Genomic DNA, 13,399 nt, shown 5'->3' on the forward strand with positions numbered 1-13,399 from the left:
TGATTTTACAATGCTGTTTGTCCACATGAGGCGTCTGCTCCCATCATCCTGAAGTTGTTCCTCATTTTTTGCTATAACTTACAGTAATAGAGCAAATGCGCAAAAATTGTTTTAGCCTGAAGATTAATAATATGAAACAGTTTAAAGTGATTCAAGCTTCTAGCAATAAGACATCTGTGAATAACAGATTGGATCAGAATGACTAAGAATTCCTTTAAACCATGAAGGTTTACTTCATAACACAAGCATTTCTGCTCTATACATAGAAGTAAACGTGCATATATTTTTTTAATATACCCATTACACATCTGGTCAAAAGTAAACCTGTGACTTATGTGCCAAATTGTTTGGCAGATATACAGTAACCCTAGAAAATTAGTGATGCTATGCAGTCATTTTCCAGATGCTGTTATACCCAGGAGACTCAATGCACAATTTAAAGGGAACGTGACATTTCTAAGAAAAAAAAAAACTAAAAATGGCTTTGTAACATATAAGAATAACAAATAGTTTGATGATTCATAAAGTCATTATGTTTCACCTCGTTCAAAGCCATTGTTTCACATCATATGAATTGTAAGGGTTAAGTGTTGCTGAGTGATATTTCTATTGCATTATTCGCTATGTGAATATTCTTTAAAGCGCATAATGTCATGTTATAAAAGCTTTCAAATAGTTTAACATGCAGCTCTAACTATTTAATTGTTTTTAAAGTTTTGCTAAGAAACCTGATGAAATAATACAATTTAATACTAATAATCTCTGGTGAATAATCAGTAAAAAATATATTTTTTTTTAAAGTTTATTAAATGACATGAATGAATGAAATATGCATTCACTGCATAGAAACAAGCCATTACATAGCCTTAAATAACATAGAAGTTAAGAAAGCTTTTAAAAAGCATTGCTAAAGGAAACAGTTTTATAATCTCTCCAATTTTGTTAATGTTACTAAAGGTGAATCAATAATTCATCAAAATGATAAAAGCAATATTGTTCACACTCCAATAGTTCTGTTGTTCTGTGGGGCAGTGTCAAATGATTTGACTGTCAAAGAAAAAAATCGCATAAATAATTCTGCAAGGATGATGTGCTCGCGCTCGTGCATGTCCGCAGCTGTACTCACTTCAAGTGCGCGCAGCCGGGCAACAGCGCGCATAGAGAGAGACGCGCCTCTGAATGAGAAGCACAGAAGAGAGTTTATCTTTCCACATACCACAGACACACAGCAGAAGATAAACATGGAGTTATCACTGATCGCAGCGCAGGTATGATTTACATTCTCTTTGGTTCAGAATATTTTTAAGGGTGCATGTGTTTGTATTTGTACTTATAGTGAAATATAATTAGCATAAGTTTATACAGATGTGACGTGTCAGGCTGTTAGATGAATAATCTTTGGGAAAGATTTCAGTGGTGCCACATAGGCTATTATATATTGTGTAATATAATTCAATGTTGTTTTCAAGGTAACGTAGGCTACTATGTACAAGAAACTTTTGCTGGCTAAAGTATTTTTAATAACTCATGAAATTAAATTTTTGCTTTTTTTGACTAAAGTCTAATCTTGTATAGGATTGCGTATTCATGTACTGTAAGTCTATTGCTAAGAAACAGTATTGATGTAATAAAAAAATGTAATACTAATAATCACTGATTAATAATCAGTGAAATATTTTTAAAACATTTTTTTTTAAGTTTATTAAATGACATGAAATAAATAAATAAATAAATGATAACAACTTGTAATAACAACTGCACGTCACATTTGTACAAACTTATGCTACCTACTTTTTTTACATTTTGACTTCTAATAAGTTGACTTAGTTATGTAAACTTAGGTTGAAATTGTTTAACTTAATTTGTAACATCAATTTGTTCATATGATATAATCTTTACAGTGTACAGTGTATATATTATATAAGATATAACAAATGAAATTACCTATACTCATTATTAATCCAAGACACTAAACTTATGAAATAGGAAAAGCAAAATGTGGAAAATTAGGAAAAGTCATTATAGTTGTGGCGTGTGATTAAAAGTGAGTCCAAATATCACATCAGAGTCATGTTTTGTGTTATGAAAGGTAATGCAAATGATCAGTTATTCATTATGTGTTATGCATAGTTTGAGTATAGTGCAAATAACTGCTAATTATTTACAGACAATTACATGTCTACATCTTGGATAAGATTGGATGTGCCATAGACACAGACTGGCTGTTTATAAACAATAAACTATGAAATGTTTGGTATGCATTCAAACAGACAATACACCATGTTAAGGCTACATAAAATGGTATACATACAATTTAATTAATATTTAATTCACATATATTTAATATTGGTGTTTTTAATAATGTCTGGCTGATTACCTTATATAATTAAAACAGACCAGCAAATTATATAATTCATTCAAATTCATATGTTCATTGTTTGTATATGTTTATATGCCCATTTACATGTTTATATATATATATTTAAAACATGAAACTCATGCTATTGTAATTGCTGTGTAAATCCATGTACCACGTCTAAACAACATTTAACAATGTTTATAAATTCATCTAAGTGTCATAGATGCAGCTTCGGTGCCACCTTTACACAGTAAATATGATCTAATGTGCAAAAGACTTTCCTAAAGTTTAGATGAAAGGCATCTCAGAGTTTCATAAGCAGCTCAATGGCAGGAAATGACAGTGAGAAGCAATGTCATCCAGCTCCACCCATATCTATCCCAGCAGGTCACAGCGATATCTGCAACATAATTCAGTGACAGATGAGGCAGAGCATCTGAGGGCGGAGGGAATTGGGCAGGCTGGGTCTTTCTCACTCATCCAGCTGATTCATCCAGAATAGGTAGCAACATTGAACTTTCATAGAGAATGAGTAGTGCTTATTCATGTCACATAGATATAGTGACATTATTTTACCAAACATTAGTCTACAAGACTTTTTTTCTACTGCTTCACACATGCAAGTGTCACTTGTTTAGCTTTTACATGGGTCAATAACAAACAAGGATGTCAAGTTGACAAACCAAAAATCATTACCTTAAAAGATTTAGTGAAACACTTAAAAAATGGTTTTACAATCTTTGACTTGAAGAACTGGCAAATTAAAGAAAAATCAAGAAAAAGTCTCAAGACCTCAAGTGAGTTTGTATATAATATAGCATCTCTAAACCATTGATCAAAGAAATATCATTACAGATTTCATGACTTTGTTAAGCAAAATTGTGTGTTTATGAATACTAAAATGTAAGTATTATATTATTAAAAACTTTACACATTCAAATATAAACATGCAGAAATGAGAAATATTGTTTTACCTGAGGCTAAAACTTTCTTTAATCTGACTGTCAAAACCGTTGGATAGATATTTCCACTTACAGTACAGTATGCCTTGAGGTCTTGATGAAACATGCTGTAGTAATGTAGTGAAATTTAACTGGATTACATTGATGATGGATGATATTTAATGCATTTTGCAGAAGATCTAACTAGCACTAGAGCAAATCTAAGCTGGTTTATTAACTAAGAATGAGAGATGAAACAAATAAACAGGAAAGAGGTGACGAAGAAAAATGATGTTTCAGATTTACACCATTTATCCCAGTACACAGATGTTATTTACAAAGTTGCTCACTGGGGTGTATATTATTTTGGCTATTTTGATAAATTTTTAAGATGTGGACAGTGTATAGATTAATCCAGGACTAGGCCTTAGTTATATTAATATTAGGATATCTAAGTAGTTTTTACAAACACACCTTACTGGCACTGATATATATAAAGATATGTTAAATTAAAGGAACACTCCACTTTTTTGAAAATAGGCTCATTTATGGCGCTTTTCCATTGCATAGTACCACACGGTTTGGTTTAGTTTGGGTCGGGTCAGCTTACTTTTGGGAGCTTTCCATTGGGTGCAGTACATGTTGTCATCTGCTCTGCTATAAGTTCCCAAACTCCCATTTAGCGATGAAAAACATCCACAGGTTGAGAATCAGTGACACCATAAAAGTTTTTCCAGACTTGCGTTTGTGGCGTAACATTCGCGGTGAGCACGTCAGCATTATATATGCTTTAATGCAACTTAAATGAGGCTCCGCGGAGCGCCGTCGGCTGATACCGCGGGTGTTTGAACAGAAACTGTCATGTGAGACAGAGGTAGTGATAAACGCGACATGCAAACATCTGTTTGTGGTGATCAATTCAAATTTTGTGGCGGACTGAGAAATAAATAACTGTATAAGAATATACAACGACGCTCTCACGTGTATGATGTCACAGCAGTATGCAGCGCAAATATAACGACACGCCTATAATCCCTCCCACTCCGAAGTGTTACTAAACTCGATGGAAAAGCTAACCACGCCAAAGTGAGGTGAGCTGACCTGACCCAAACTAAACTAAACCGTGGGGTACTATGCAATGGAAAGTGCCATTAGTCTGGGACTAGGATAAACCCTGTCCAGGAAACTGCACCATAATGTTTTCCTCTGAATTACAACATAAAAGTAAAAAAAAACATGTTTTCAACCATTGCAGGAGAGTCTTATATTTAAAACCAGTTTTATTTCTTTGTGATTTTCTATTATTAAATATACTTTTTCCTATCGCAGTTATTGTGCAGAGACAACATGATCTCATGACAATTTGTACATATTTGGTAATTAATATGATGCCAACTTTTTGTACTATTTGATTTTGCTCCTGTGACATTGAGTTTAGGAGTGGGGTTAGGGTTGGGGTATCATTATTGCTTTTTTATTATTATTAATAATCATACATTTTTGTTTCATATGTATTTAAACCCACTTTTAAAATATGTAAGAATTCCTAAAACCGGGTTATCTTTATACCTGACCAATTAAAGTGTACATTTGCTGATTATTTTCCATTATTACCCACACTACTTGTTTTTTGACTGAGCTAGAAAGAGGGAACCCAAACCTTGATGTTTTAGCACATACACATGCTCTAACAATCAAATACACAAGCACATACTGTCTGACACACAAACACTTAAATACACATGTAGATATGCACATACTGTAGTTATGCATGTGAATCTAGAAAGGGTGGTTAGATAAAGCAGGAAAATCAGCTTTGGCTGTTTGTAATAGACGTTCCAGTAGCTGAATAATGTGGGATTTGCTGTGTGATGAATAAAGACAGCAGATCAGTAGAGGATGACTGTAATCTGTTTGAAGCAATTCCCCTGCAGTCAGATTACTCTCGCTCTTACACACATGCAGATCTCGATACAATCTGTCTCAGTGATGTGTTAGACATCTTACTCTTCAGCCTGTTTTGAACTGAAAGCTGACTAAAGGTACTTTAATTATATTTGTTTTAACTTACATTTCCTGCTTATGTATAACTATAGGCATGTCTCTCCTTTATGTCATCCTTGTTGTAAAATTAACCTCTATTCAAATTTCAAGGCGTGTCTGCGTGTGTTTGTGATTATATGCATGTATGTATACTGTACATCCGCACCTTACATTATCTTGACTTTATCCATCCATGACTTGACAGTTTGATGCTTTTGCAAATGCTAAAGATCGTTTGGTGGTCTGATTTTATTAACGATGGAGTTTATGTTGAAATTGCTGATTTTTTCCAAACTCTGGTAACCTTGTATATCTGATGTGTTTATTTGCATGAATCATCTTAACACATTCATGCCATTTTTATGGAAAGGAAGATATTTACAGTGGGTTTGGTTTAGTGTTGTTTGGTATTCTTTATGATGGGGTTGTGGAGTCAACAGAGACAAAAAAGGTTGGGAAACTTTGTAAATGACATTTTCACAGCTTTAAAGTGAAGTTTTTAAAAAGCTGCACTTTGTAAAGGCAAAGATTGGGAATTTGTTGTTTGTTGTCATTCCAGTTCATCTAAATTTCTGTTGATTTGGTTAGAGTTGATTTTTATTTTTCAGATTTCGGCTGCATAGTGTAATCTCATGCGTCTCAACATTAACAGGAAAGTTATTAAAATGATTAATTGTCTTAAAGGGAGCCAATTCACAAGACTTTGTTAAGATGTCAAATAAAACTTTGGTGTCCTCAGAGTACATATGCAACGTTCTAGCTCAAAATATCATACAGATAATTTATAGCATGTGAAATTGCCACTTTGTTGGTGTGAGCAAAAATGTGCCGTTTTGTGTGTGGTTTCTTTAAAAATGCTAATTATTTAAATCTCTGTAGTAAATGGCAGTGGCGTGGTTGGATAGTGCAGATTAAGGGGTGGTATTTACCCCTTCTGACATCACCAGGGAAGCCAAATTTCAATTACCTATTTTTTCACATGCTTGTGGACAATGGTTTACCAAAATAAAGTTACTGCTGTTCTTTTTATTACATTTTCTAGGTTGATAAAAGCACTGGGGACCCAATTATAGCACTTAAACATGGAAAAAGTCCAATTTTCATGGTATGCCCCCTTTTAGGACAATGTTTTGAAAAGCCATGTGGTGGTATTCCCTTCTCTGTCGTCATGCTAAATCATGAGTTTGGTTAACTGATAGTTGCCTAAAGCATGACTGCTCTAAAAGAACATACAGACATCTTTCATTTTTTGAATAAATGTATGTTTTCTTGGAGGACCCTTCCTACAGTAAGTGAGCATTACCATTTATCACTGCTAAAAGCTTTTAAAATTACATTAGACAAATGTATTTTTGTACTCAGCTGAGTCAAAACATTAGAAATGAATTGTTAATTCAAGTTGATTAAACTCAAAAATGTAAGTGCAACAAGGAATTTTTACAGTGATCAGGGAAGCAACAGGACAAAATAAATTCTCCTGTTTCTCCAGATCCCGACATCATTTACCAGACACAGATGGGAAAAACGTTTCCTTTCTAAAAAAATATTGTGATAAACATAGCAATTATTAAATGCTTTCACAATCAAACTGCTCAAAGCCATTTTGACTTCGCTCCCAGTGATAATATGTGCTACAATTTGTACCTTACCTTATGGGTTTTTCTCTTCTTACAGCATTTTCAAGCAGTCAGCGGGGCCTTCATGGATTCTCCATGCAATGACAATTCATCCCATCAGACTTCCACCTCCAACCTCAATGCAAACTTCTCCCGACCAGCCGAACAGGAAGAAGAGGGCAAGTTCTCCAGCGATGCCATCTGGCTGTGGGTGGCTGTCATTGCAACTATCGGCAACATTGTTGTGGTAGCCGTGGTGTGTGCCTGTGCCTTTTAGACCTCGTAGTGTGCAAGAACTCAGCCTGACCACCTGATCCTTCATACTTCAGTATGCCGTAACCTCATTGTCTCCTTTCGCCAGAGGTTTCCCTAATGGTCAACTTCAAGGTTAAATTATAATGCTTTATATGTCAACCTTTAGATTCCTTTAAGTTTAAAAGTTACCACTTATTCTATTAATAATTTGGTTATATAAGCCTGGTATTATGTAAATCCCCTTCGAAAGTCCAGTGTACTGTAGATCAACACGGATTCCAGATGTGATTATTAAATCCTTCTGTTTTTAAACCAAATCCGGGAACATGTCTCTGGATAAGGCACATCAAAGTGCATGTGTTGTTGAGTGTAAGTTAACGCTAAATTAGGGACATGTGGTGGTTGTCCAGTGGGTCTACACATTACACGTTTTTTTAGGATGCTTTTTGGCAGCAGAATGGTGCAGTAACCAGCTTCTACCAGCAGAGGCTCACTTGCTCATGATGTCCAGACAAATCATGACCACTTTGGTTATAAGCACACAGAGCAACAGTGTTGTTTACACTTTTGGAGTTACTGTATAGCTTCTAGATTTCAGTACTTAAACATGGAAAAATTTCAAATGAATGGTAAATAATGCTGCAGGAAACAAATACAGATGATTTATGAATGACGAGTCGTCGTCTTTTCCATTTAGTTGGGTATTAATTCAGTCAGTCCCATTTTATAACATTAACAAACTTTGCTAATCATAAACTCTGTCAGCTTCAGTGTATCCGTGCACACACATTTTAATGTGCACATATGTGCAAAATATCATCAGTGCATGAATAAACCTAAATCTCAACTTTTCCGGGTTACAGGCATGCCACCTCTTTATTTCACACCTGGCACATTTATTAATACCTATAATTCTCCTTTGTTTGTAAATTAGTAATGCTCTGCTGGATCTAAGAAGTGAGAAATAATGTGTTTCACAATGTTTGATTAAACTCTGGAGGTCTGAGGTTATATTATCAAACAGATAAATGCATTTAGTTCAGTGATTTTAGAAATGTGACACAATTGAGTGTCCGATTAACACAGGTTGTGTGCTTGGCTCCAGGAGACACAGGGGCACACCACCAAACTCAACTTTGCATTGTGCCTTAGGGAAATATCATTCTGCCAATCTCAAATGCTCCAATGGAATTTAAATCTTATTTTTTCGAGGTAAATGTTTCTTATATTGTCTCCTAGATTCTTTACAAGTAATGTCTGTGTTATAATAGACAAAATATATTTAAAGACTCAACGCTATCTCACAAGAATTCATACATGTTTTACGAGTTGGCTAATGGCGTTGGGGTTAGGGTTGGGTTTCATTGTTGTTTTTTTCATGAGAATTGTATGTTTATGCACGATTCATTCATAAGCATTAGCAAACTCATGAAATATGTACAAATTCTCATGAGAGTTCAGATGCAAAACCCTCTAAGTGCATACATACATACATAACATATAGGGGCTAATTTAAAGATCTAAAACGCAAGTGAGATGTGCAAAGCGCAAGTGAGTTTGTGGGCGGCTCTTGGGCGCTGTTGCTATTTTCCCGCGGGAGAAATAACTCTTGCGCCAGGCGCAAATCAATAAGGGGTTGGTGTGAAGTAGGTTCATTATTCATAAGTGTGGTTTGGGCGTAACGTCAAATAAACCAATCAGAACGTCATCCAACATTCCTTTTAAACGCAAGGGCGCAAGTTCCATGGCGGGTTGCTATTATTATGATGGATTTACCAGGCGCACGCCAGGAGCGGTTCACAGCCGAGGAGACTGACGTTCTTGTAAGAGCAGTCAAAGACAGAGAAGTTGTTTTGTATGGGAGAAACCCGCCCAAATCAGCGTTGGTTAAACAGGCGTAGGAGGAAATAGCCACTGTCTCATCAGCTGGCATCCCCAGGACGTTGTGCCGCAAGCGCTACAATCCCAAGCTTGCCAGCATAAATCGGGCACGTCGTGTAACGGGAGGTGGATCTGCCTCTACACAGGGCCTGACGCCAGCAGAGGACATCGCTGCGTCCACCCTCACCGCTGAAAGCCAAGAAACGCAAGCAGTCCAACCCCAAAGTACACTTACAAATCAAGTTCACATACATTAAGGTTTCATATGAAAGCATTTTAATTATTATTTAGATAAAATAAACGTAATACAGCCACACAACAAACTTATGAAAAATTTTAATCGTTATTTGCATGATATTTTTTAACGCAGCCACACAAAATAAATAAAAACTATCACCACAATGCTCACCACTATGATTTCCCTTATCTCATGTGTTAATATTTTTTATATATGTATATATGTATTTTATATATGTAATTAACTGTTGCATCTGTGTAGATTAGATAAGCAAAGTGTATGCGCGTTGTGCACGCTATACATTATAGTCAGGCATGCGCCCTTAAAATAGCATAATAAACCATGCGCAACGCGCCACTGACTTTAGACTAGTTTTTTCTGGTCAGTGGTGCAATGGTTTATTGAAACTGCAAAATAGCACCAGGGATGGTTTGCGCCGGAACACGCCTCATTTTTTGCGCTGAACCGCCCAGGAAGCGCAAGTTCATTCCTTACTTTGCCAACGTGCGTCTTTGGAGGGAAAAACCCGCTGTGCGCCGGTGCAAAATACGAATGATACATGCGTCACTGACAAAGTCAATTGCGCTGGGTGCAAGATAAGGCCCCTTATGTTTGCTCAGACCATTCGGTCAATATTATTACCTGGCATTTAGCGGCTTTTGCATTTGAACTGAAATATTTTTTATTTCTTTATGTAACACTTTACAGTAAGATTGTATTTGTTAACAATTAGTTAAAGCAACACTATGTAGTTTTTTTACCTTTAAATAATGTCTCTAAAATTATTTCAGTGATAGAACAACTTTTAACTGGACAAATTATACTGTTGCTGCAACCTGAGCAGCCTCCTTGCTGCTACAAGCACACTCTGAAAGTGGCGGTGGAGGGTAGGAAACACAGCCCCGCCCCTCCCCCTGCCTGCAGAAGAGTGTCTGATACCCGGCACTGTTGCACTTTTCAACCACATGGGGGAGCTGTAAGTCATTTTTACATGGAAACTACATAGTGTTGCTTTAAAATATTAGCTAACATGAACTATCAATAAACAGTACTTCTACAGCATTTATTAATCTTAGTTCATGTTAAGTTTAGCTTTTACTAATATATTATTAAAATCAAACGTTTAAATTGTTAACATTAGTTAATGCACCATGAACTATAATGAGAAACTGTATTGACTAACATTAACAACAATAACAATGAACAACTATATTTTTATAGGCCTACTATAAAACCATTGGCTTGACGCAGTCGGCCATTACACCAAAATAAACTGCTTTAACCTTGAGTCAGGGTCCTAATCGCCCTAAAAAATTTTGTGACCTTCTAACTGTATGTTTTCCATACATTTTTTATCCAGCCATAAACTTACCTTTAATCATAAACAGTCTTTCATTTCTGCATAAACAAAAGATATCCAAAGTACAAAAACATGATTTAAAAGTACAAGGTCGCAATAAGGCTTCATCAATTGTTACAGGCAACTACAAAGCATGCAACATTTTTGCTTGCTGTTTATTTACAGTATTGATTGCAATATTTTAAGTTCTGCAATCTTCATGTGACTTTTAACACATTTCTTCTTGTCTTTCAGACTAGAAGAAACATGTTAACCTAAAGGACATTTGTGTTATACGAACAAACAACTCAAAACAAAGAGTGCTTGGTTGCTGCCAAAGTGCAATGGGAACCTGTTTAAAGACACTCAATGAACAGAGACATACAGAACGTATTATATTGTTCCAGTGGTTGTCAATGTGAAATTTAAATAAAAAATAATTTTAAAGTTCTTTAGCATGCTTTGCATTATATACATAATATGTCAATTTTAAACTTTATTTTTGTCTTTATTTTTATTTAAGTTATTATGCATGGGAAAAGCAGTTAAAGAATACACCTGAGTTTAGTTACAAACATTATCCAGTGATAAAATAAATATTCATTATTTAATAATGTATAACATTTCATTTGTATTGTTAATTAATTGCAAATAAATTTTTCTACATTGTTAATATAAACATGACATAGTCATACAGTATGATATAGTATTCATTAATGCAATTATTTTGTTAGTTAATATTGTTTATTTATATAGTGTATGTATATATTTTGTCTTTGATCATGGCATTTAAGATTATGAAATATATTTTGTTTATTTACACTGATACTGAGTTTCCCATACGTTTCTTTAAATAAATTGTTAAAAGCCTTAGTTCCTGAAGCCGGACCCATGTTCTTTAGTTTGATCGAAGTCTGCTTTTGATGTTATTTATCCCATTTACTTACACAAACATCTTTCACCAATAAATTGAAATGACTAGCATATGTGCAGTCATATGGACATTCACAGATCTGGTGAAAAAAGGCAGGTCTGTTTTAGCTTGAAAGCTCAGCACAATGTTTTTTCTTTACTTTCATGCATTTGACCTGAAAGGACCTGTGTCCTCTCTCTGACTCTTCTGATCTGAACGCTTTACCATCTGCAGGAAATAAACCAATTGTGTGATTGCCGTCTGTGCATTTAATAGCCACTCAGCAAGTAACTGCACACCACAAAACACCAGCGATCACTGAAAAAAGAAACATGGATAAAATGTAACTCTTTCAAGCCATCTCTCTTACACATATACCAATAATAGCATAGTTATTGGATGTCTCTTGGCAATTCATAACTATTTTACAAATTATTTGAGTGAGTTCATATGATCTTATTCATATATTTTATACAATCTGTTTACATCCCAGTGACGTTCAGTTTGGGGGTGGTGCTTCATGTTTTTGTATAATGTACATTGTATGAATTGATAGGAATTAGCCACCTCATGAAATACAAATTCCCATGAGATCAGGCTGGACATCTTATAGCATGGGCTAAATGGATCATAACAGCCAGGCAGACCTTTACTCCTTGGCCCTGCATTAGAAGACATATCCAAATTTGTCTTATAATTTACCCATGGGTTTAAATGCAGGAAAAGGGTATTCAAAGTGATGACATCTGGTGATGAATCAACAGTGGGATGCAATCACCATGTCTACAAGTATATCAATTGTGATAATTGTTTTCCAATCACATTGTACATTTATAATTTTTGTGTCATCATGGCCTGTCAAAACATCTATTTAATCTGTAGTCTTTAACTTATTATGCTTATTCTCAAGGATTTTCTAAACGTCTGGTCATAACATAAACAGTGACCTAAGCATTTGCCTAAATACGGTTGTTTTCCCAAAATTCAATCTGGACTCTTAATCTTACTGATTACTAGTTCACACTGTTCTTTTGTCTAAAGCAAACAGACTGGCTCACATGATAAAATATATTCCACTGGAAGAGAAGAGAGGTTTAAAAAAATTGAAATTGATGCCAAAGAGGATTTCTTCATCTCTGATCCCATACAGTATCCTGCAGATATGAGGCCATTAAGAGGCAGCTCTGTTCCAGAAGTCTTCTTATTATTCAGGATGGTCTTCTTAGAAATGTTACTCAGTATGTGTTGGCCAAAACATACCACTGACACATTCATCTCCTCTATCGCAGTGTTTAAGAGTCTTGGTCACACTGGCAGAAGTCATTAAGATCCCCATATGATGCAATTTCCCAGAAGGTCTCCACATGGTGTGATGCTGAATCACTGGGTTCAGTTTACTGGACTTCCTTCCACAAATTAAATTCACCATATACAAAAACCGCCTCTATTTTCGTCTCTCAGACACAAGGGGATACGTATCAACCTCAGATATGCTTTTTAAGCAGGAGTTCAAGTGTATTAAGCCCCTGTCAGGTTTTTAAAATATTGCAGTTGCTTTATTTTTGGTTAAATATGCAGGCAAGGATTTATCTTTTCTTTCAACTTTAGTAATAATAGCTTTAGACTAGGATGTGCAATAGTAAGATGTATAAATATGAGCATAAAAACGACAAATTTGCAGTATATGGTTAACATTATACCGTAGTTTTCTTTTCATTTATGTATTTTTTAATATTTGTCTCTGGTGTGGAGTTTATTAAAGAGCACCTATGGTCCGATTCACGATTTTACATTTCCTTTGGTGTGTAAGTGTG

At 35.1% G+C, this 13,399-nt stretch overlaps 1 protein-coding gene across 2 annotated transcripts; it reads left to right on the plus strand.

Annotated features, from left to right (window-relative positions):
* Positions 1-1,131: 1,131 nt before the first annotated feature.
* LOC135769791 (uncharacterized protein C14orf132) lies at positions 1,132-11,840 on the plus strand. Of its 2 annotated transcripts, none has more exons than XM_073815671.1 (3): positions 1,132-1,268; positions 7,018-8,426; positions 10,928-11,840. In XM_073815671.1, the coding sequence occupies exons 1-2, from the start codon at positions 1,242-1,244 to the stop codon at positions 7,234-7,236; spliced, it is 246 nt and encodes an 81-aa protein (XP_073671772.1). In that variant the 5' UTR covers positions 1,132-1,241; the 3' UTR covers positions 7,237-8,426; positions 10,928-11,840. The 2 variants fall into 2 exon arrangements, with proteins under 2 accessions (XP_073671772.1, XP_073671773.1); XM_073815672.1 differs by having other exon boundaries at positions 7,018-7,346.
* Positions 11,841-13,399: the final 1,559 nt, after the last annotated feature.

Source organism: Paramisgurnus dabryanus, chromosome 9 (genome assembly GCF_030506205.2).
Source record: "Paramisgurnus dabryanus chromosome 9, PD_genome_1.1, whole genome shotgun sequence".
Classification (NCBI taxonomy): Eukaryota; Metazoa; Chordata; class Actinopteri; order Cypriniformes; family Cobitidae; genus Paramisgurnus; species Paramisgurnus dabryanus.

Coding starts and splice junctions, on each gene's coding strand:
- LOC135769791 (XM_073815671.1), top strand. CDS start 1,242: ATGGAGTTATCACTGATCGCAGCGCAG. Junction 1,269..7,017: donor TATCACTGATCGCAGCGCAG/GTATGATTTACA, acceptor CTCTTCTTACAG/CATTTTCAAGCAGTCAGCGG.